This window comes from Centropristis striata, chromosome 2 (assembly GCF_030273125.1).
Source record: "Centropristis striata isolate RG_2023a ecotype Rhode Island chromosome 2, C.striata_1.0, whole genome shotgun sequence".
Lineage (NCBI taxonomy): Eukaryota > Metazoa > Chordata > Actinopteri > Perciformes > Serranidae > Centropristis > Centropristis striata.
Window position 1 is genome coordinate 9,949,816 of NC_081518.1, and position 24,759 is coordinate 9,974,574.

General features: G+C 39.1%; 4 protein-coding genes across 4 annotated transcripts in view; 3 read left to right on the plus strand and 1 right to left on the minus strand.

Moving 5' to 3' along the window:
• The window catches only part of LOC131984319 (plakophilin-3-like), a 31,963-nt gene extending 26,523 nt beyond the window's left edge, over positions 1–5,440 (plus strand). Inside the window, exon 13 of the mRNA XM_059349181.1 lies at positions 757–5,440. Coding sequence (XP_059205164.1) covers positions 757–798 — 42 coding nt within the window. The 3' untranslated portion in view covers positions 799–5,440. The remainder of the gene's footprint in view (positions 1–756) is intronic.
• Positions 5,441–5,693: 253 nt separating this feature from the next.
• On the plus strand, positions 5,694–17,051 carry phf10 (PHD finger protein 10). The gene is made up of 12 exons (XM_059352412.1): positions 5,694–5,831; positions 7,965–8,074; positions 8,274–8,404; positions 8,659–8,742; positions 8,951–9,075; positions 9,210–9,359; positions 9,479–9,588; positions 9,825–9,972; positions 10,175–10,327; positions 14,687–14,795; positions 15,627–15,815; positions 15,959–17,051. The coding sequence occupies exons 1-12, from the start codon at positions 5,760–5,762 to the stop codon at positions 16,054–16,056; spliced, it is 1,479 nt and encodes a 492-aa protein (XP_059208395.1). The 5' UTR covers positions 5,694–5,759; the 3' UTR covers positions 16,057–17,051.
• A 689-nt stretch (positions 17,052–17,740) lies between these two features.
• psmb1 (proteasome 20S subunit beta 1) lies at positions 17,741–21,857 on the plus strand. The gene is made up of 6 exons (XM_059351190.1): positions 17,741–17,917; positions 18,294–18,401; positions 19,702–19,783; positions 20,303–20,432; positions 21,030–21,136; positions 21,255–21,857. The coding sequence occupies exons 1-6, from the start codon at positions 17,817–17,819 to the stop codon at positions 21,438–21,440; spliced, it is 714 nt and encodes a 237-aa protein (XP_059207173.1). The 5' UTR covers positions 17,741–17,816; the 3' UTR covers positions 21,441–21,857.
• Positions 21,858–22,625: 768 nt separating this feature from the next.
• psmc3 (proteasome 26S subunit, ATPase 3) lies at positions 22,626–24,742 on the minus strand. Its single transcript, XM_059323896.1, has 2 exons — positions 23,770–24,742; positions 22,626–23,086 (listed from the first exon to the last, which is right to left on the minus strand). The coding sequence occupies exons 1-2, from the start codon at positions 24,712–24,714 to the stop codon at positions 22,748–22,750; spliced, it is 1,284 nt and encodes a 427-aa protein (XP_059179879.1). The 5' UTR covers positions 24,715–24,742; the 3' UTR covers positions 22,626–22,747.
• Positions 24,743–24,759: the final 17 nt, after the last annotated feature.

Sequence of the window (24,759 nt, forward strand, 5' to 3'; positions counted from 1 at the left end):
GCCTGGGTTTAGGTCATCTTTACAGTTTGTAGTATTTCAATATTTGTACATAAACAATGGATCAGATGACAATGTCTAGCCTAAAAGATCTCTCACTTATTGATGAGGCCACACAGAATTATTACCCAACATTTTCCGTCAGCTCTGCAAAGCATTTCAGCATTTTCCAGCTCATTGTTTTCATTCGGGCCACAAATCCACTGTTTTGGATCAGTCTCTGCACTTTTGACAACCCTCTTCCCAGCAGCAGCAGACTGCTGTTCCAGTGAAGAGGCTCTGATTAACCCAATGTAGCCAACAGCAGACAGACAGCTACTGGCTGGTGAACATAGGCCCCTCTCCATTCTGGTTTAAACTCCCATTACAAATACAGAAACAGATACAGATAATGGTCTACCTGTCATCCCTAGTAAGAGGATTTACACACATTTGAAGTATAGTTTGTAGGAACATTTTGGGGCACTGGTGTGATGACTAAAGGAAGAAAGTATTGTTTATAAGTTCAGCAGTGTACTATTTTAAATGGATTCTAAAACAAGCCAACATAATGGTGTTTGATAAGCAAACTATAGGTCATCAAAGACTCAACTATGAAAAGGGTATTACAATAAAGGTAACTGGGAAGGTAGAACTGACTCCACTATCACAGAGCATGAAGCAAAAGTAAAAGTCCTGCCCAATCATTGCATCATTCATTATGAACACTGCTTTCACAATGTTTTTCAGTATTTGTATTGTGTCTTTATGTTCTTACAGAAAGGATTTGCCAGACGAGACTTCACAGACGCCACCATCTAGGCTGCAGTACGTTACATGATTCCTTCTGAGCTTCTGACCTTGGAATCAATGTTGGTGTGAGGACACAATGAGAAGCAACAGCTGGATTTACTAAACAGAAGATCTAACTGTGATGGACCTAAAGCAAGAGAAATGTGGACTGGAGCCAATGGAACGATGAACTTTAAGTTTGTCCTCTTTCAGATGGCTGTGTGTTTAATTTGGCTTAGCTTGCAGCAGATAACCTGAGATGACAGGAACTTCAAAAAGTCCACACATACAGTGGACTTCAGCCCCCAAAACTATCATATGCTCTTTGTGTATTTAGGTTTGACTGATGTTTTTTGTGGGTTTTTTTACACTGACACTGATTCAATTTATTTCAAACTAATATTGCTAATAGCTGATATATGAGGGACACATTAGAAACAGAGAAAGAGACATACAATAATGTCTGTTAATATTTTATACATGGTTAGAGGAAGGCTAGCTGATATTAGAAATAGTTTCTCTTTAGATACTGGCTCAAGGTAAAGCAGCCATTCACTTCTTTGGTTCACACTGGATGGGACAACTATTGGATGGGTTGCCCAATTCCCGGTCTGAAACGTTATCCCAGAGTCGTTATCCCAGACTCTGACTTTGGTGATGATCAGGAGAAATATTTCATTTGTCAAAGACTTCGGTTTATGATGAAATACTTGTAAAACTGATGACATTCCCATTAATTAGCAACATGTTAAACCTTATCTGCTAAATATCAGTGTGTTGGCATTGTCATTGTGAGCATGTCTGCATGCTGACGTTAGCATGTAGCTCAAAGCACCAATGTACCTAATTACAGCTTCACAGAGTAGCTAGCCTGGTTGCTTTTTAACCAACAAATACAGATGTTTTTTTCTCTCAGATGTAAACTAGTGATGGTAAAATGAAGCCTAATGAAGCTTTATGAACCATTAACTTTATTTTCCTGAGCTCACTAGATGGCATTCTCTGTTTAACAAAAGGATTGAAAGCTCACTGATTTGCCATTTCTTGAGCCTTGTCTTTACACTAAGGGCGCCACCTAGTGGGGTCAACAAAGACAGCTAGTGGTAAGGTTCATGTGTACATCACTAGTGTTAAACCGACTAAAAGGAACTTTTAACTGGTTATTAAACACCCTCTATTTAACACTGATGCCTCTATATAGCCTTAATACGCAAACAAGACCATATGTGAGAATAGGCGCATTTCCATTAGGTACTTTTCCCTCTAGTGAGCCGCTATGGGTGTGGCTTGGGAGAGAGAATCCGCCCAAGATCCGCCCATGTAAGTGTTGCAGAACTATTTACGTCACATTCGAACTCCGTTGGTTAGCCGCTACAAAAGTACCTGTATAGGAACACAGGGCGAGGGGAACTAACTGGTGGGCATAGCCAAAACACTCAGCCGATTACCAAAAAGTACTCATAAAGCACTCAGTGGAAACACGCCTGATATTGGCTGTTTCTTTGTAGTTATTCTAATTGCCTGTCCTGCTGCTGCCGGGTGGGATTGACCGAAATCAGACAAAATCATGCAGGTTTCTCCAGAACCTCTTTTAGCTCAGACTCCAGTGGGGCCTCCAGCAGCGACCAGCCCAGCGTGGATAAAGTTACAGATCTGGATTTGACCTGCAGCGGAGAGCTCTGTGCCAAGCAACAGCAGAGTTTCACCACACTCCCCACCAGCTTCCTGGGAGCCAACACCTCGCTGCTTTAGTCCCATACCATTTTTGCTGAGCCTGCTGGAAGGAAGGGAGGCACTTTTGTCCCCGGAGGCAGCTAAACTCAACACATAAAGCAAGTTCCTTCTAGCTGCCTTACACTTCAAGTTGGGGTCTAGCAATTTTCCTTAACAGTCCAGAAAGTGAAAAAAATAGCAGTAAGAGGAGTTTAATTATTAATAATTAGTTTGATAAAAGAATAGCTGAGAAGACAGCATCAGTGCCACCATGGCAGTAAAAGAAAGGAGCATCAACTGCACTTCAACAAACAGTGTTCAGCATTTGATCTCAGGAGACCTGCTTAGAAATACCACTAGCACTACATGTGGCGTCAAACACAAATGAACCAAAACAAGACAATTAGCCTGTCTTCACAATATAGTTTTTGTGCTCATGGTGAGGTGAATCATGGCCTTGAAAGATATACTGTATGTGGAGTGGAAAAGGTTCAAAGACTGGAGAAAATAGTGTGTTATTTGAGGAAAAACTCAGATACTCCTTCTCTGCCCTGTATAATCAATCTAGTCAAACAAAATTTGATTAAAAGGAGAAGCCTCATAATGATGTCTGCTGTGAGGCCAGTAGGAGCCAACAAGGGGATTACTCTGAAAGGATGTGTGGGGGAGACAGTCTAACCTTGAGTCCTGGACTTTTATCTGCCAGAGGAAACTGCAGACCAGCAGCAGCCTCAGGCAGATGGAGGAAGGGAGGGGCATCCATTCACAGAGGAGATGTGGACAATAATCATCGAGAATTGCACCATGGAGTATACAGTTGTTCTTAATGTGTTTCCCTTTTCTTTATGTTATAAATTGTATCCCTTGTCCTCTATGTCAGCTAGCTAACTGGTCATATGTTGTTGTTGCTCTCTGCTGTCACAAGGTTGTCATATATCACCGTCCCCAGATAGTGTTGTGTTTACAGCTTGTTACAAACCCCATAAAGTCACAAGGAAATCAATTAATGCTGCTTTAAATTGAGTGTGCAAGGAACTAAGAACATTATAATGATCATAATAAATATCAGCATTGTTAATAATTGGCTGATTAAGCTTACTTATTTTTGTTTACACTGGAGCACTGGAACATTTTTACACATTGATGGATAGAACTTGTACTTTACTTACAGTAAGTTATCATGTACTATACATGATAACTTACTGTAAGTAAAGCACAAGTACCTCCAAACTCATGGTCCTTTATACTGAAATTACTATACCTTTTACTCCTACATATACATCTGTAGGTTTTTACAAAGAAAACATGTTCCGTTTATAAAAATAAGCTTTGCTGTAGATTAATCTGGACTTCACTGTACATGCTCTGACCTTTCTATTAGGTCATCTGCAGTAAGAGGCAGTTTGACATTAATGTAATTCTGCAGTTTTTCAAGGTTTTGACAAATCTGTAGTGTTAGCAGCAGCAGCAGGCTGGATATGATACACTGTAAGATGAAGAACAGTTATCAGTAAGTACTGATTGTGGAGGTAAGCTGTGGTAGCAGCAACCCAAACTCCCCACAGGGAGCTTCAGAGTTTCATCCACTTTAATCACAGGGCTTTCAGAGCAGCCTGTGAATCTGTCTCTTCATCCCAACCTCAGAAACCTCGATCCCAGACTGAGCATTCCTGACCTCAGTCACACATACCAGTAAAAACTCCCAAACCTGCTCATGTCCACAGTCCACTATGGCACAGACTGATGCCTAAAGAATACCATACATGCATGTTTTAATCTTTATTGAACAGCTGCAGACTTGGAGGGAAGGGTTATGATATGCAAGTTTTAATGTATTTCAGAATAAGTGTATAACTTTTTGAAAGTATATTTCCATACAATATGGACAGATGCAGCCCTGCGGTAGACCTGTCCATGGTGTGCCCCACCTCTCGCCCAATGTCGGCCGGGATCGGCTCCAGCCACCGACAGCCCAAGTTTGAATATAAGGTCCAGGATAATGAATGAATGAACGTATAGATGCAGAACAGATGGATCTTCCCTGCCCTCATGTGGCAGTCCTACTGACCCTACTGTCAAGGACTTTTTACATGGTTGTTTTAGGGTTTATTGTCACAGCATACATTTCCTAAAGCTTATCTAAAGTGTTGGACAGAGTGTGTTGACATACTGTGAGACAGTTGCGCAAACATGTTTTTCTAACTTTTGAATTTGGGAAATGGTTTGACCTAACTGTACCCTGAGCTGTTACGTCTTCCTCAGAGCTGACAGCTAAGCTTAGCAGTGATGACTGGAAGGTTGGCTTTTAATCATCAGACCAGTTGAGGAAATATATTTGGAGAAGCTGAAAGAGTTGAAAAAAGAAGACTAACTAGCTAACAAAATTGCATTGCAACCAACACATCAACTAAACATTGTAAAAAGTGTAATGACACAGAAAGTAAGCGTGTTAGCAGCCTGTTTTGAGTCATCAATCTCAGATATCTTTGGTCGAGGAAATGTTATTTTTACTGAGTCTAAAACATTCATGACTTTGTTCATTCATTCAGCTGTTTTGCTGCACTGTCTTCATTTGTAGTGATCTTGCATTTGTAATGTTTGTGATCTGTCCAAATTGTTGCATGATGTATTGTTTTTCCTGGCTGCTACCAAATGTCCACAGGTGGGATTATAAAGTTTGACTGGACTTGATTTAAATGAACAAAAATATAATTCTTGTGTATAAAATTTGAAATAACGAAAATAGTCAGAGTCTTAAACCTCTGAAGTCCAGGATTCGTTTCTGACTCTGTTTAGCATCTTTCAGTCTGTCCTTACATCACATGCATTGCTCCTTTTTCTCCACACAAACTTGACTATCATTTAGATTTTTCATTTTATTTTAATTAACAAAGTATAAAGCTGCCAGGAACCCAAAATACAAACAAAGGACACAGACAGGTGTCTATGGAAAAGAAAATTGTAATAGGTTTCATTGTAGAAAGAAAATTCACAATTTAAAAATGGTCTGGAAACATAAAAAAGCTACTATGATTGCACTTTCAAGCTTTCTCAGCTTGTCTACAAATCATATATAAATAAAGTTATAACTGTAAATAAAACGTGTATTTTTAATAAATATATGGCTCCAGAGGGTTAACCTGAGCTACACTCCAGGCCAGCAGGTGGCAGTTATGTGCCTTAACGTTTGTTAACTGCCACAAAACCTTAGACGAAGAAGAAAACGAAGCGGCTAGTGAGCTAACGCTAGCCTAGCTGCAGGCTTAATTTATGGAAATATGGCTGCTGTGCTCCCCATCAGACCGCCCTGCGACAGTAACCCCGCTACTCCTGGAGCACAATCCATAAAGGTGACATTAATATTCCGCAGACACGACCAACACGAATAACAGTTAGCGCTGTCTGTTCATGGAGCTATGAACGGTTGCTTACTCCGCTAACGGCTACCGCTCGTTAGCTACCCGCGTCCATCAATGACAACTGATGGCGACGTTAGCATCATCACCCCTTTGTTTTCAAGTGTGTGACAAATATTAGGGATAGTTGGCATTTTATGTGTTCTGTCTAAGCATGTATTTATATAATGTATGACCATATGAGAGACATAACGTCTATTCTATTGGTGTGAGTGGTTACTGCTAACCTTTTTTGTGCCTTTGCATTCCACGTTAACGTTACTATACTACTTTGTCAACTGTCGTTAACTGCAAGCTCCTGCATTTGTTTTGGATTAACACTGTCGTAATTTTGAAAACCCTTTTCACATAATAAGTTAACGGTGTTTCTGCGTAATACAAACACATCAGTCACCGGACACCCATTCATTCTGTCGCAAAATGACTCTGTCTCTACTCCAAGAATAATCACATTTATTTAACGTTAGACCAGATAATTGTTATTTTTGATTTTCACATTTCTCGTGGCAGATGACGTATATCGTCAAATAATCGCCCAAGTCATTTTTTGTCAAAATTGTTTTTTTGTTGTTGCCTAAATCATCTCCTCATGATGTCGGCCACCTATGGTAAAATCGCCTACATCCTCAGTTGATCAGATCATGTGATTTTACCTCTTTAAGATCATCACTTCTTTGACAATTTTCCACATCCATAGGCATCAAATAGTAACCCAACAAAGAAGAGCTAGAGGGAGATTGTTTAGTTATCAGTTTAGTTTATCAGTGTTTTATTGTTGACACTAATATTGGTAACACTTTCCTCTAAGGTGTCTACATAAGAGTGACATGAGCGTGTCATAAACATGACATGGGATGTGTCATGAACATTAATGACACTTTGAAGTAACATTAATGCTCATGATACTTGTCATGTTTCTGACAGGCTTGTGTGACTCTTATGTAGACACCTTCAAAATAAAGTGTTACCATATCTTGCTTAACCCATTGAAGCCTGGAAAGCGTTTACGTCGTTTTGTAGTATTTTGTATAAGCTCTCAAATACTTTTTGAATTTCATTTCTATCTGCTACAGAGGCTGAAAAATCTATTATTTAGTAGAAGAGTTCACACTTTTTTTCCCAGAATTTTTCCAGAATTTCCAGAAAATTAGAGGCTTATTTTAAAATCGCCCAGCGGTTTTTCAGGCCTCAATGGGTTAAGTCACAAAGGCATGTTCAAAAAATTGCCTAAGTCATTTATTTATCTTAAGTTACATAATTTACACACAGTGTTATTACTATGCCAATAGCCATCCTTTGTTAAATCCTTTTTGAGTGAAATTATCAATAAATGTCATATGTTACACTTTTTTTGTGTATCCTGCAAAACTAAAAAAATTAGTTGTTTTTCTTGAAGCCTTGTTCAGTCTAATATACAAATTTTGCCTTTGAAGACAATGTCCAGAAATGTACACTCATTTTTTGAACATGGTATTTGTTCCCTATAGTTCAAGCCTGAAAGTCTAATATGGCTACTGTTGCATGGGGATTCATATGACTGTTTTGAATTCCGGTTCTTCATTTCATCTTTCAATCTTCCACTGCTTCTTAGAACATGTGGAAATTTGAAGAAACTTCACCAACAGTACAGTATTTTGTTGCAATTGGCTGGGTGCTTATTATTAAGGAATATATTAAGTGCTTGCTTCAATCACTTTTAGGTCCAAAGCGTGAAGATGTTTTATGACACACTAAGCCAGATTTTGATAAAGAAATACAGCCGTGTGTCTTCTTAAATCAGAAGGAGGGACAGTGACATAAAGACCATCCATTCATTATTAATTAGTTATTTTCCAGTGGAATGCTGAACCACAAATAAGATGGCAAAAATACAAGGTCCTCTAAAGAGCAGCACAATAAGTTCTCCAGGTAGAGTAGGGATTAAAAATGAGATACTCTTACTCTTTAATTATTTAATGCTCTCACATTACATACAGGTCCAGTTTGTAAACGCAGGTATTTTCTGTGGAGTTTGCCAACATCCCAGTATATTATTAATAACTATATAACAAATATTTTCCTGTGTAGGAGGATGTAATAGAAGAGGAGTCCAATGATGGCAGCCAGCTTCCCAAGAGGAGGAGGATGGGTTCAGGGGACAGCTCTCGTAGTTGCGACACCTCCAGTCAAGACCTGGGGTAGGTTGGCTTGATACTTGGCATGGAAGAATAAATTGGCATTGCCAGTGTTCCCCTTTTAAATACCTTATTTTAAAATGCTCATTCCATTACTTTTTAGTTCTCCCGGCTTCCTCTTATATCCTCCATGCTCATAAAAAACTTGAGTTTTTAAAAGAGTTTCTATTCTTAACATGTTATCCCTTCATCACCCTTCCAGGCTCACATATTTCCCAGCTGAGAACCTGACAGAGTACAAGTGGCCTCCAGATGACACAGGAGAATATTACATGCTGCAGGAGCAGGTCAGCGAGTACTTGGGAGTCACTTCCTTCAAAAGGAAGTACCCTGGTAAGACTGAAGTAACAGCAGTACTGCACCTGTCAAAGCTTTTAATGATAAAGCAGGGGTCTTTTCTTAAAAATACAATTGATTCTATAATAAAATACTGTTGAACAGCTGGTTCTTATTTTCTTATGTAGTTATGCATAGTTGTTTGTCTGTTGTCATACTGCTGTAATGACATTTGTTTGCTTATGTTGTCACCTAATGAAGAAAGAATCTGTTTCTCGACCAGTGATGCTATTTTTTTTGTCACTCTGCAGACATGGAGAGGAGAGACTTGTCCCACAAAGAGAAGCTTTATCTGCGTGAACAGAATGTCATAACTGAAACACAGTGTACTCTGGGTAGGAAACACCCCTAACACTCTCAGATCAAATATTCTTGTTGTTTAACAAAATCCTAATGTTCTCTTGACACAGTAAATTTAGAGTGCAAATTGTGTGGTACCTTGTTTATACAATGAATTCTGTAAATAATTTCTGATAGAACAAGTCATCAGCGTGCTTAATGCAATCCAAGTGTGCACAGAGGGTGTCTTTTGCTTGTTTCTAGGTCTGACAGCTCTGCGGAGTGATGAGGTCATAGATCTAATGATAAAGGAGTATCCCACCAAACACTCCGAGTATTCAGTCATACTGCAGGAGAGAGAGCGGCAGAGAATAGCTAAAGAGTACTCTGTAAGTATACTAACAAAAAGAAACATCCCAGGGGCTGATAATTACTGTGACGTTTTATTTTGCACTGATTACTTTAATGCATATGTACATGTATGTACATGTCTCTTACAGTATTTGTCTTTTGTCTTTTGTAGCAAATGCAGCAGCAGAACCCTCAGAAGGTTGAGGCCAGCAAGGTCCCTGAGTACATTAAGAAGGCAGCTAAAAAGGCTGCAGAGTTCAATAGTAATTTTAACCGGGAGCGTATGGAAGAGAGGAGAGCTTACTTTGACCTCCAGACACATGTAAGTGCTACCAGGGAAAACAAATGTTTTAGAAAATTCAGTAAGATCTACAGGAATTCAAAAAAGTCTTTGTGCCACTTCAGAGTTTTTTACATGCATTGTGTTTTGTGTTTTCTCAGATTATCCAGGTGCCCCAGGGCAGGTTCAAGGTGCTCGCACCAGAGCTGACAAGGACAGGGCCTTACCCTGTGGCTCTCATACCAGGACAGTTCCAAGACTACTACAAAAGGTACACACTCCCATAATTGCTTTACTCTACAATTTGTCTCTTTTGTATTCAATATAATAAAGCTAAAATTATGTTACCTTTTCCTGAGCGAAACTATGTTTTCTTGATGGGCTCTCAGTGGGGGTGTAACAGTCATTTTTGTGTTGTGTACCGCTACACCCCTAGCTCTCAGCCTGTTTCATGTTTTGCCATGCTGTATGTTTTGCCCTGATTAAATATTGTGTTGTGCATGACAGGTACTCTCCCAATGAGCTGCGATACTTGCCATTGAACACAGCTCTGTTTGAGCCTCCACTGGATCCAGAGCTCCCAGCACTGGACTCAGAACCAGACTCTGACGACCCAGAGGATGGCAAGGGTGACAAAAAGAACAAGAACTCTTCTGTAAGACATTATGCTGTGTACAATTAGATTTTAGAGGTACAGATGCTTAATGGTAAAAGTGTATTATGCTACTATGCAAGCAACTGTATGATGAATTCTACGTCCAATGTCATTTACCTAAATTTGACTCCCATATCTTTATGGAAATTTTTTTTTACATCACTATTAAACCCCACTTTTCCTCCCTCTTCTTCTTCTACAGGACAGTTCTTCAGGAAACACATCGGACGTGGAGAGCCAGGAGGGAGGACGTAAACCGGGTCACAAGTCCAAGGCCAAAGACAGAACATCTACGCCGGGCAAAGACGGCAGCCAGCGCCATTCTGCCTCCCACAAAGCCACCCCAGGGTACAAGGTAGAGGACAAAAGCACCTGAACTCTTCTCCAACAACAGCAGCAGCACTTTTCTACCCCCTCCTCCTCTTTCTACTACTACCACTCCCTTACTCCATCCATCCATACCCCTCCCTAGCTTTCTTCACTATGTTCTCCGGCTTCTACAGTTTGTCAGCTTTTCAGCTGGGACAACCTGGTCCACACACACACACACACACACACACACACACACACACACAGATACACACAGGGGGTCCTGTCTTCAGTTTTTGTTCTTATGATTGCCACGAGGCTTTTTTTTTTTTTTTTTCTTCGAACCAGACTGTGAGCAATAAGAACATTTTAAAGGAACAGTTCACTTGTTTCCTTTTCACTGCACTTTTTGGGTTTTCAGCGAAGACAGATTTGAACTTTAAAAGTTTTTCCTTTTGAATGTCTTCAATATACCTCTTGTCTGTCCTCACTTGTCAAAAAAAGATACTTCCTAGACAAGTAAGTGGATGTTTTGGCTGCTAGTTTTCCTTTTTCATTTTTGAAAAGAAGAGTCTTTTTGTTACTCTGATATAGAAAATATAAACCACATACAATTTGTGGTTGCTTTTAAAAAGTAGTTGATGTAAACACTAGAGAATTTTAACATTTATATCTAAAGTGTAGAATGCACTTAACCCTAATGTTTTAAGTGTGTATTATTGATATGATAATATGCTTTGTTTATACACCATGTGATGTACTGTTATTTGTTATTAGTATCAGACAGTTGTTTGACGTGGGGGTTAACTGTCCCTATAATGTCATCTGGTGGAGATGAGGTCTTGCTGACCTTGTTCACACTGTTGCTGAGCTGAGCTAGAAGTAGGCTGTACGCTGTCTGTCTGGGTTTTGACTCTGCTGGACAAGCCCCACATTAGCTTACATTTCTTCATGAACCAGTCATGGCACGTCTTTGGCACTCATTTAAATAAATAACTTGAACTTCATCTAAATGTTCAAAGATTTATAGATGGGAAAATAGTGTTATTTCAGTGTACCATTTGTTCATTACAGCCTGCTGTGCCATGTCTTTATCATTTTTCCAATTTCATCCTTGCAGACTTAAATTTCCTAAATATGCTGGTATATTGAAGGAGAGATGGACCTGGATAGGTCCAGTTGAGTTCAGCTCAGCTTTGTGGTGTGGGCATGGTCCCTTTCTAGTTTCTGTTAAAAATAGTCTCAGTGTGTTTAAGTTTGACTGAACTGACCTTTATTCATTAGATCATTTTGCATATGCTTTTGAGCCCACAGACATGGCATGGCATGTTGGTAGGCAGATTTCACTAGAATTAGTAGCTTTCAGGCATTTTTATATTTGATCAAATGCAGAAGGCAAGTATGATCCATAAATATGTATCTCTGGTAAATCAACCAGAGTAAAAATCCTTTAGTGTTGAAATGTACCCGTCTTCTATTTAGTTGCAGATTTTTAATATCTTTTTTTTTATTTTTTCCCCTTCTCAGAAAATTAGATTAAAGTAGATTAAAGGTTTACTAATTTATAATGACTTTTGTGTCTCTACAAAAGAAGCCATGTGTGACAGCAAAAGTTTCAGTCAGTGATGCAAGCCGCTAGCTGATGTTAACCTGCTCTGGACTGGCTACCATTTACAGTATATGCAGTGGATAATAATGACCTCATGATTTATAGTGTGATATTTCACTACAGCCAATGAATAAAAACTAATTTTGAACAACAAAGTTGGAATTAGATTGACTAAATGCCTCTAAAAAAGTATTTTGTTCAGTGTGACACATGTGGGATGTTACATGTTAAATCTATATTGCACCATTAACATGACATGTTCATGATTTCAGTAAAACAGTCACTCAAAAGCTATGGCCTTTCTGTAGCCTATACATAGATGCAGTTGCATATAGTCATATAATGTTAATTGCATTATTATTATTAGCTGCAGCAGATTATATTTTATGTTCAGTATTGTTAGTGCTTCCCGTGATATTGCTCTTAGTCTTCTGGAGAATGTGCGGTGTTTGTTTTTTTGTATGTGAGACAGATTGGATGAGGAAATTATATTGATGAGAGTCATGCTTACCATTATCATCACAAGGTTTAAGGTTGAGTAAAGTTAATTTCTTCATAGATAATGTACATTTTGCCGAGGCAGATGGGAAGTTGTTAGGCATAGCTAACAGGTTATCACTTATTTACTTGATAGAAATCTCAATAAAACTAAACACATGATGTTTAAAGCATATGATCCACTGATCTAAACTCTGTGTGCTCAGTCAGTCAGTATAGAGTTCCCACTTATTTGTGTCTCAGTATGTACGCCTCTGTGTTTGAATTATGAGTAATGTTTAGAGCTATATGACTCCATACAAAGCTACCAGATTATATAAAAGTAAACATGCCTGAAATGAGTTCTCAGTGTTTTTTTTCTGTTATGTGCATAACATATAGCATTTCTTGTGTTATTCTGTTTTTGAGTCAAATTCAGTTAATTTAGAATAAAACAGGATTCAACCTCATGAACTGCTCATGTTCTATTTTTCTGTGTGGATAGTTCCACTAAAGATATGTTTTACTGTGCAGGCATCAAGCAGACTCATTGGACTTATTAGTAAAATGTTGGCTGGACATTGGTTGCTTGTAATGTAAGCATTTCGTGTGGCCACAAATACAGTTTTACAGTTTTAAAAAGTCAGTTCACAATAGCACCAGGGGCAATTCTTTCACTATTGATTGCAGTAATGCAGCAAGGCCAAAGTATGGATTTTTTTACTTTGAACGTAGACATATTGATGGAGTGTATATCTGCATATGCATAGTGAGTATGCATGAAATGAACACAAGGGCTGTGTCTAGCTCTACCTTTTTTCTTATTTCCCTCTCCTGCTGCTGTCTGTCTATCAGTGTAGTTCTCTGATTTGTCTCTAGTCTTGGATTTTCATCATTACCAAACCATGTCCTTTAATGACCCATAAAGCTGTTAAGTGTAACCTGCTCACTTCCTTTCAGGGGACATTTTAATGAAGGATGTCACTGTTTTGAGGCTTTAGAAGTAACTGGATATGTGTAACTCGTGAATACCACAAGTAAATTTTAGAGAACAGATTTTATTAATTTTGGGGATACTGATACTGTGTCCTAAACATAAAACTACCTCACCTCAGCACATGCATATATTATGCTCTTAAGTTTCACAAATTTTGTTAACTTGTTGAAAGTTAGAATCAGATTGTTGATTTTATTTTATCTATGGCTGTTGCAGTCCAAATATAAAATCTTGCTTGATCTTCCAAGTTTTATTGTGTGGCTACCTGTAAAAACATAAAGTGTAAAATGTTTCTGTCTATCTGTGTGACATCCTGATTTAAATGTCCCTAAACCACCTTAACTTTCTGCTCTGGTTCTTTCCTCTCTAAGCTTTGTTGACCTGAAAAGTATGTTGAATAAAAAGCAACAGTAAGATCTTTAAAGTCAGTCTGCTATCAAATAAAACGTCTTTTATGCTTCTTGCAGTCAGCGCTGTTGGGGAATGGAGATATTACACAATCATGGCCTGGGCGACTGTGCACACAGAATCTGCACACTAGGCCGTGCACCTCCAAAATTTTGTTAAAACACAGACAGTGTCGCACGGACACAGAAATGTGTATATGTTAATAGTCTACAACAACAAAGCAAGAGTATGTTCTATCTGAAAACAGTGTAGAATGACAGGTTTCCTTGAATCAGTGTGAAGCAGGCTTTTAGATGTGCTTTATCTCTTTTGTTTGGTGTGTCAGAGGTATTGGCATTAAAAAGTTGAAAAGAGAAAATAGATGGTCCATTCTCTGAGCAGCTCTGACTGCTATCAATATGAACAACCAGTTTTTTGTGTGGACCATGAACTCTGTCCACATCTTGCTGACTGCGCTGACCACAAGAAGCATAAAACAGACATAAGTCACCACTTGACTACAACACTAAATCTGCTGCAGATTACAGATGCCACTTGCTTTCAAGAGGGTCTTGTATTTTGTAAGATGAGATTTATTTTAATGTCTTGGTACTTTGTACAATGTTTTTGTGAGGCCCAGTAACCTGGCGACGCTCCGTGCCACAAATACTTTTAAAAACAACAAAGATCTAGGCTGGTAACATTTAAAAGTATCAAACTACGTTTGATGGAAGCTTTAATGCCAGGTGTTGCATTTGTGCTTGAAGTGTATAAACTAGTCAACATGTAATCTATGTATTATGCACCCCAAAATAGAAGGCATTTATTAGTTCTCTTTTGGTTCTTCCTTCAGGCATTAAACATTTGTTGAACTACTATATTGTCCATGACTAAAGGATACACATGGTTTTTATAGCATTATTCTGCCCTTGCAGCCTAAGGTCATTCCCAATGCTATATGTGGCATTTGCCAGAAGGGTAAAGAGGCCAACAGGAGGGGCAAGCCAGAGGCTCTCATTCACTGCTCCCAATGTGATAACAGCGGTAAGTGCACACTGTTCATTTTACAGGACAAGTTCCCTTGTTTATATGTTTTGCATTTTTATATATTCAACATCAGCACATTTAGCCACTTTTAATTCCAGGAGTGTTTGTTTTGTGTAAATTATCGGCATAATAAAATTCTGAACATAAGCAGTCACTTTAAATCAGTTGTCCTTCTGACACTCATTTAATATCAAATTAGCAGATGTTTGAAGTGATTAACATTGACTAATAAATCAACTATGTCATCAGTGAAAGGATATGTTAAGTCACCATTTAATTTTGTATAAGCAAGTTTTACTTCAGGCAATTTAAACAGCAAAATGTGTAGTTAAAGTAATGTGTAATTATCACTTCAAATGACGTACATACTGACTGCAATTACAAAGACATAAAAGTATGTCTATACAGTTATTCACATCTGGAGGTTGTCTCAAACATGTTGGCAAATTTAGTGTTTATTTATAATCTCTAGGCAGTTAAACATGGGGGGAAAAAGCAATGTATTTCACATCGTAAAACTGGTCTTTTTTATGATAGTCTGCATTAATATCAAGTGTCCCTGACAATACTTCAAAGTTTATTTTAGGATAAATTTGAACAGATTATAGATGTTTTCTGTTTCTTTTTTTTAATGGTGGATTCTTATTACATGTGTTGAAGTTTGGCAGAACCTGTTCACATTATTTCTGTATTTGTCTGTTTTGTGTTTTTGTCTGACCTGCTTCCTTGTGTCTGTGTGTGTGCATGCATGCACTGTGTATTTATTTTTGTGTGTGTGTGGATGCATATTTGCTTTTGTGGATGTGGCTCTGTGTTGATACATTTCAGGCCACCCATCCTGCTTGGACATGAGTAAGGAGCTGGTGGGTGTGATCCAGACGTACCGCTGGCAGTGTATGGAGTGTAAAACGTGCACCGTGTGCCAGCAGCCCCACCATGAGGACGAGATGATGTTCTGTGACAAATGTGACCGAGGATACCACACATTCTGCGTGGGCATGGACTCCATACCTACAGGTGAGGGGACTGATTAACACATACTCACAACACCAGCATACAGATTATAATGCGGGCCAGCAGATACATTTATCCGAAGATGTTTCTTTTTTCTTACTTTTGTCTCTTTTGTGGCAATTAATTCATTATTTCTGTCTCCTCAGGCATTTGGGTATGTGAAGTTTGTGACAAAGATTTCAACACACCCAAGAAGAAGGGAGGAGCCAAAACACCTAAGAAATCCAAGTCAGCTCAGAAATGATCAACAGCATCATTAAAATAATGTATGATGCATCATTACAACCAAATTCTACAATCTACAGTTTAATAATTTGTAGAAGCTATACGTTTTTAAAACATCAGATCGCTGTGATCTAAAAATAAACTGTATCCCTCCTACCAAATACTAACAATCCACACTCAAGATCTTAATTATAAGTCTTTATTGATTGTCAGGTCTGTAAGTAGACTGGCTAACACTAGAAAACAAACATCACTCTTTTCTGTGAAAGCTTTGACAGCAGTAAGGTGGGCCTGTAATTTGAATCACTATCAGCTGAAAGAACTTTTATATCATATCTCCAAATCAAACTTTAAATTATGTATGTGATTATGCTCAAAAATAATCCAGATTAGGCATTAATTTTAGCATAGCATCTCTTGCCTTTAATGGTAGAGAACTCCAGATATTGTACATGAATATTGTTAACAGCCAAACTGCAAATCAAATCCATCCAAACATGCTGCACTAAACCCTGTGATCTGCTAACCACTAACAGTATCAGTGCATTCCTACTTCACTCATGTTGTAGTTTCTGTTTTCAAATATTTCTACAGTGGGAAATTTGTTTCAGTTGAGCAAATGGTGCTTTGGATCTGGTACTACTGAAACATTCAAGAGTTACTTTCAAAACAACATTTTTCTATGGTTTTGTATTTTTTGGTATTTTTAATTGACATTTATTTAATGAGGCAGGCCAGTGAAGAGCAATCTTATTTAAACAAAGTCACTCTTAAATAATGACATGGTGCTTGTGTTTCTGTGTAATGAAATGTAATGGACACTGGCTGTGGTAGACCTCATGGCTGCAGCAGGTATTTATGTATAGAGTCTTGATTGCTGAAGCAAAGTGTTTCACTTTAAATGTATTGATGTTGTTGTCAGCCATCCACTATGGATTATTATACAAAAATGTAACCACTCATTGTAATTACATTGACATTCAACATCCATCAGCTATAATTAGTCAAGTGATATTTTTGTAGTCTGCTTGAAAGAATTTTTATATTTTGAAATTTTGTATTGTCCCTCAGTTAGCAGTTTAAGAAACATTTGTTGCTAATGTCAGAGTCACTGAATTATGATGTGTTTTTCCAATAAAAGCTACTAAAAAATACTCTCATTCATCTCTTTGCCTATTGTGTACCATAATTAATTAAATCCCCGTTTTAAAACCATAGAGCAAAATAATCTTGAGTGCACTTAAAAAGCAGACACCTTTGCATTGTGATGTACATTTTTTATTCATTGTTAGTCTTGTATTTATTGGTCTAATAACGCGGTCCAGCAAACTGCACATCTGGAAAATGCAATTATTTGCTATCTATGTTTACTATATCTTATACAGGGATGGGCAACTTAAATGCTGGAGGAGGCCACCATTTTTCATCGTGCACTTCACCAGATATGAACTGCAATTTTAAATATGTTTACAGTGTAGTAACTTAACATATTCATGCTCAAATGCATGTATAACAGTATAAATAGGAATACAAAAGGTTTGAAGCAAACAAAAAATAACCACTTACTGTGATAGCCACTTAATTGTGATCTTGAAAAAATCTTGAAGCACTGATGATGGATCCTGCTATACATCAAACAGCCTGTGGTGTCGCTCTCGCCCAGATTAGATCTAATCATGCGGGTGTGATGACAGTAAAAGAAGAGGCTGCCATATTGCCGTGATACAGCGAGTTTACCGGACTGAGTCTTGAACAGCTTTGGTTTCTTGAAATATAAAAATGCTCTCCTCTCAAACGTTTGGAGACAATGGGAAGATGAAAGATTATCATTACACAGGTCCAGTAGAGCACCGCTTCTCACCGTACGCTTTCAACGGAGGGTAAGTGTGACTTTTCAACCGCCGGGTGATTAGCATGCTAGCTAACGTTACATCCAATTGGACTGAGCTAACTTGCTAACCAGCTTAGCAAACGATATACCAAATGAAACTAAACAAAGGTGAAGTTGATGAAAAGCATGTGAATAGAGCAGAGTTAATATGTCCAACACAGCAAGCATCGTCACTTAGCCTGAATGCTCAAATTAGGATGAAGGTAAAGTTAATTTGATGGGGAAAGATGAGCTAATACCACAGTTTCAGTTTCGAATCAGTAGCTTAGCTTCCGTTAGCAAGTATCAGGGACAACAGTACATTTTCCTCTTTGATGAGGTGGTTTATAAGTTTATTTAATTACTCTGTGTTTGTTTTAATCCAGGACCGTACTAGCTGTTGCTGGGGAGGATTTTGCCATTGTAGCCTCAGACACCAGGTTGAGTGAAGGCTACTCCATCCACAGCCGAGACTCGCCGAAATGCTACAAGCTGTAAGTTTGCACCGTCACCTACCTGAGATGTCAATAGCGGACAGATCAAGAGTAATGATACACCATGTCAAAAAGTAGACACATTTGCAGTGTGATGTACATTTTTAATTCATTGTTATTCTTGCATTGTATTTATTGGACAAAGCCATTAGACTATTAGACAGTCTTATATACGCAGCCCATCATTGCAACAAGGTGAACCTGCTGCAATGAGTATTTAATGGTACTGTGTACATTTTGGGAGTACAAAAGTTTGCACACGGAGCAATGAAAAATATGTTAAGGGAAGACTTGAGAGAAAAAAGAAAAAAAATCAAGTAAGTTACATAGAAGGAAAAAAAACAATACAGGGACATTCATTCAATGCCTCCATAATGTATTGCCCTAAGGACCTCATACAGTATATCTGGCCCACTACTTGGTCCAGAATTGAATGAAGATTAATTATATTTACTACATCTAGACTTGCTGAAATGCTACACGCTGTAAGTTTGCACCGTCACCTACCTGAGCTGTCAATAGCGGACAGATCAAGAGTAATGATACACCATGTCAACACATCTTTAACAGGTCCATTATCCCTACTACGTTCATAGTTATGTGTAAAATAATCAAAAGCCGTTATGAGTCAAATTTGGAGTACAACCACTTTAGTCACTACAACACTAATCTGGGTTAAAGCTGTGCAGTGTATTTGGTTCCTACATGGTGCCAATCAGATTTTAACATCTGTGGCTAAAATTACTTGTCATGCTACTATACATGAATCCAGGCCATTTTTTTGTTTGGTTTAGTTTAGCTTTTTTATTTCGAACATGTGCAACATACATATTTACATAATACATATTTACAAAAAAATACAAAATAAATAGATTAAATAACATACATAAATAATTTATCATTTATGAAAACACCCGATTATTAAAGCCCTTCTTCCTTCCTGTACCTTGTGAAAACCATGTGTTTGTACTACTATTTAAACTGGATCATGCTTGGACATTGCTTGAGCTCCACACCCTGTTCCACAGCCTCACTCCACAAACTGAAGGACAAAAACTTTTTAATGTTGTACGTGCCCGCTGATGTTTTAAGTTGAAGTCAACCCTCAGATTATAACCCCCAACTGTAAAAAAAACAAAAAAAAACAAACAATTTTTGAATATTTCCAGGAAGTAGATTGTTTATTGCTTTGTACATGATTTGTGCTGTTTTGAAATTAACCAGGTCAGTGAATTTGAACAACGTGATACCATGCACTGCCAATGTCACTGACTTTGCTGTTTCACCTTTCACCTCACAGGACAGACACAACTGTCATTGGCTGCAGCGGTTTCCATGGGGACTGCCTGACTCTGACTAAAATCATTGATGCCAGACTAAAGGTGTTTTTTTTGTTTCACTCTCTCTTTAGCTTCATCCTTTAAATGATCTACTTCTGCCGACTCTGCTCCCTGTCCTGCCTCTGCTTGCACACCAGCAGAGACTGTTGATTACAATCATATCCAAGACGCAGTGGACATGAGGCTGTTATTCTTATGTTTTATTATTCTAAAAACATCTTAGGAGAAATATCTAAATAGGAATGTACCCAAATCCAAATATATTATTCAGGAAAGCACAGGCAGGCACTTCTTTATTATTAAATCCCACTTTGGGTCTTCTGTTAAGATACAAAGACAGATCATTTTATTGGATGAACAGATACACATAATATCTCTGTGAATCTCTTATAACTAACTAATAGCATTGCTTCAGTTAATTATCAATAAAGACATCATACTTGTTATCACTCTTTAAGTTTCATTGTATCCAGTCATGTACCCCTACAAGACCTACACAGGGTTTCACAGGTTACTAAATTTGTACTTATACCTGTACTAATGTTCCTGTCCCTCTCTCAGATGTACAAACATTCAAACAATAAGACAATGACCAGCGGGGCCATCGCAGCTATGTTGTCCACCATCCTGTACGGCAGGAGGTTTTTCCCCTACTACGTCTACAACATTATCGGAGGACTGGATGAAGAAGGTAGGTACTTAAATGCTGCAAACACTGAGATTAGTCAATGTCTTGCTTTTGTATGTGTACACAGTGGAGAATGTGGGTAAACAAGCTGTATATTTAGGCTGTAGCCATGTTTCTTGTATACAATAATTGTAGGGGCGACTGTGGCTAAGTCGGTAGAGTGGCTGCCCACCGATCGCAGGGCAGGTGGTTCGATCCCTGACAGTGGCAGCTTGCATGTTGAAGTATCCTTGAGTAAGATACTGAACCTCAAATTGCTCCCGGTGCTGCGTTCATCGGTGTGTGAATGAATTCCCAATGGTGGCAGGTGGCACTGTTTAGGGTAGCCTCTGCCACCAGTATGAATGTGTGTGTGAATGAGCGCAGTCTGTAGTGTAAAGCGCTTTGAGTAGTTGAACATCGACTAGAAAAGCGATATATATGGCAGGTCCATTAAGGGGAAAGGAGTGTTGCTGTGTTGTTGCTTATAAATATTGAGCTTCATATTGTCACACATGAAATGTTATTTTTGATGTGTCTTCATTGGAAATGTTTTAAGTCCTCGACAATGTTCTTTGTAATAACTGTTTATATTTGCAATATTTTTTATTTGTAATGTAGGCAAAGGAGCAGTGTACAGTTTTGACCCAGTGGGCTCCTACCAGAGAGACACCTACAAGGCTGGAGGATCGGCAAGTGCCATGCTTCAGCCGCTGCTGGACAACCAGGTAAATAACAAACACTGCACGCTGAGCTGTTGCAGACAATGCAGGGCTCCAGCCAAGTGTCCTTACAGCGGACAAGCTACATTTATGTCTGTCTCTCTTTTCAACACTCCTTCCACAGATTGGTTTCAAGAACATGGAGGGTGTTCAGCATGTTCCTCTGACTCAGGACAAGGCAGTTCAGCTGGTCAAAGATGTCTTCATCTCAGCTGCAGAGAGAGATGTGTACACCGGAGATGCCCTCCGGATCTGTGTCGTCACTAAGGAGGGCATCAATGAGCAAACTGTACCACTGAGGAAGGACTGAGAAGGGATAGGTTTCCTGTTCTCTGCTTTTCACTTTGGTCGGTTGTTTCCCCATTCACCTGTTGATTTTGGCCCCTTTGTAACAAATTCTTAAAATAGGAGTGCTGGTCCTGAATCTGTGTCTAGTGAAGCAAATGTTCCTTTTTTTTTTTTTTACTCCATTCATAACTTGCATCATTTGAAATTGGCATCTTTCAGTCATACACTTTTAAATCCCTCCCTTCTGTTTCTGATATTACTACATCCTCATTTGTGGTCTAGCAACTTGATTCTTGATCTGTACTCCTGTTGCTGAGAAGCAAATAACTCTTCACTCAATCTGCCGAGACTCTTGTTCTGTTTGGATTTTTCATTATGTTTTGAAAGGATACATTCTCTGCGGTTCTTTTTACATTCTTAATAAATGTAAAGAAACAAATCTTGTCCATTGCATTTTCTTCCCACAAGGGTACTCAAGTATGCAGCTCACATGGGTTTCCTAAAATAGGTGATGGCATATTAAAGTAATATTCCCTCCTCGTATTCATTGTTCAAGAATACGTCTTTACACAACAGGAGCATCCTAGCAACACCATGCTGAAAGCTGAGGTAACGAAAGCCACACTGCCTTGATTTTATTATACTGTTTTACTTAAACATCCTGTGGACAGCTTTATTTTAGTTTTATGACTCAAGCACACCACTTTAGATATTTAGATGGACCCTCTGTCATGTTTAGCTTTTCCATTCATTTATGTGAAACTTAAGAGTTGAACAAGGTAAGTGTTGACAGGTTCAGGGCCCTGACAACATTTCTTGGCAAAAAGAGGGAAGATCTATTTTTCCTTTACGTTATTTTAACACCACTAATCTTACAAATGTGAAGTTGAAAGTAACTACTTTTTTAAACCCACAGACATGGCACTAATTTATTCTGCATTGGATTAGCACAAAGTGGGTATATCTGAAAAAAAAAATCATCTCTCCAACCAGTTTTTATGTACTAGTGTACATTTAGTTAATATTATGGCAGTGTTAATATGCTTCAAGTTTTCCCAAATTCTCGTTAAAACAAAAGCTGTTAAGATAGGAACCTATGTTGTACTGAAGGAACACAAAGTGTTTAATAATTTTGATATTCTACAACTTCTGAAAGAGTGAAAACACAGACTGTCCCATTGGTGCCCAAGAGGAAGAAAAACAACACTTATGACATTTTATTTCTTTTTATTAACCCAAGTTAATCATCAACTGTAACAAGTGTATACTCAACGACTGTTTTAATAATAAAGGCTCTCGCACACACAAATAAAGACACAGGCAGTGTCCTCAGGCGTAGTACTGAAGATTGGCCTTCTTCTTGGCTTGGACCTCCAGGATGCCCTCCATGTAATCTTCATGGTTCAGCTCTGTGGCCCCGCGGCGCAGCGCGATCATGCCAGCCTCCACACACACAGCTTTGCATTGGGCTCCGTTGAAGTCGTCGGTGCAGCGAGCCAGCTCCTCGTAGTTGACATCAGGACTGACGTTCATCTTACGGGAATGAATCTGCATGATACGAGCTCTGGCTTCTTCGTTTGGCATGGGGAACTCAATCTTTCTGTCCAGGCGACCTGAACGGAGCAGCGCAGGGTCCAGGATGTCCACTCTGTTGGTGGCAGCAATCACCTAGGAAATAAAAATGTATGTAGTTAGACTGTCAGGTTGTGATTAGAAAGAAGGGGGTGTTGGTTCTTAGCTTTGCTTCAAGTACAATAAACTTTTTACTTTGTTGTTTTAGGTTTGTACATCTTTAACACTTTCTGATGTTTCATTTCTGAAAATATTTATTTTTGTTCCATCCCTGTGTGCCCATGCTTCATATTTTAAGGTTTAGTTGTCTGCATTTCAGAATAATTACTTTTGAATGGGTTTGATTTATTTCAAAATAATACTATAAAGTAAATATGATTTTTTTAATACTTGAGAATGTCTATTTAAATACAGTATATGTCAGTAAATGACTATTTAAAAAGGAAAACATTTTGGGGGGCACTGTTGCCCCTGCTGTCTACAAAAAAAGTAAGTAAAGCATTAAGTTGCCTTTTAGTGTTGTTTTTTTAAATGTGAAATATGCCCTCTAAATTTCATACAGTAATCACGACCTTGTGCCAACACGAGTAAATACAAAGTATGTGGTAGAGATGGGAATTAAAAAATAAAATAAATTAATGAAAATAAAATGATGGCTTGATGCAGGATACTGGCCTATTTTTTTCTCCTCAAAACAAATATTTGCCTCTTGATCACAGTTACCAGTGGAATTCTGAGATATCAGTTTGTTTTTTCATATAAGGTGGCATCATCTTTACCTTGACCTGCATGTTGGGTTGAAATCCGTCCAGCTGGTTGAGCAGCTCCAGCATGGTCCTCTGCACCTCTCTGTCTCCTGCCTTCTCGCTGTCAAACCTCTTGGTCCCTATGGCGTCCAGCTCATCAATGAAGATGATGGACGGGGCTTTCTCTTTGGCCAGGGCGAAGGCGTCTCTCACCAGCTTGGCTCCATCTCCGATGAACATCTGGACCAGCTGCGGGCCGGCCAGCTTCAGGAAGGTGGCCTTGGTCTGGGCGGCGCAGGCTCTGGCCAGGAGGGTCTTCCCTGTGCCAGGTGGTCCGTACATCAGGACCCCTTTGGGTGGCTGGATGCCGAGGTTTTCAAACTTCTCCTTGTGGTTCATGGGCAGGACGATGGCCTCCACCAGCTCCTGGATCTGCTTGTCCAGCCCTCCGATGTCGCTGTACTGCTCTGTGGGGCGCTCATCCACCTCCATGGCCTTGACCCTGGAGTCATACTCGGTTGGTAGGGTCTCCAGGATCAGGTAGGAGTCCTTGTTGACACCCACCAGGTCCCCGGGCTTCAGCTTCTCGGCGTCCACCAGCCCGATCACCGGCAGGAAGTAGGTCTGTCGAGTGGAGGTCTTAATGACGGCGCATTTTCCTTTCCTCTGGGAGTCCAGGTCCACATTAGCCCCGTCCTCCTCCTGGTCGTTGGGGTCCACATCCAGCAGCTCGATCACGTTAGATACCAGGTACGGCAGCGTTTTGTTCACCTTTATCTTCTCCGTGTTTTCTTTGATTTTATCCTTCATAGCCTGCAGCTCGTGGGTCACCCTCAGCACCTCGCTCTTCATGATCTTTATCTCGCTGTCGAGGAGACGAGTTCGCTGAACTATCTCCTCTGTGGACATTTTTAACACTTCTTCGCCGATTCCATCCTCCACTTCGTCCCAAACTGATTTGTCACTCAGCGACGCCATCTTTGCTCTGTCTGCTGTGAACTGTGACACGGCGGAAAATAAAGC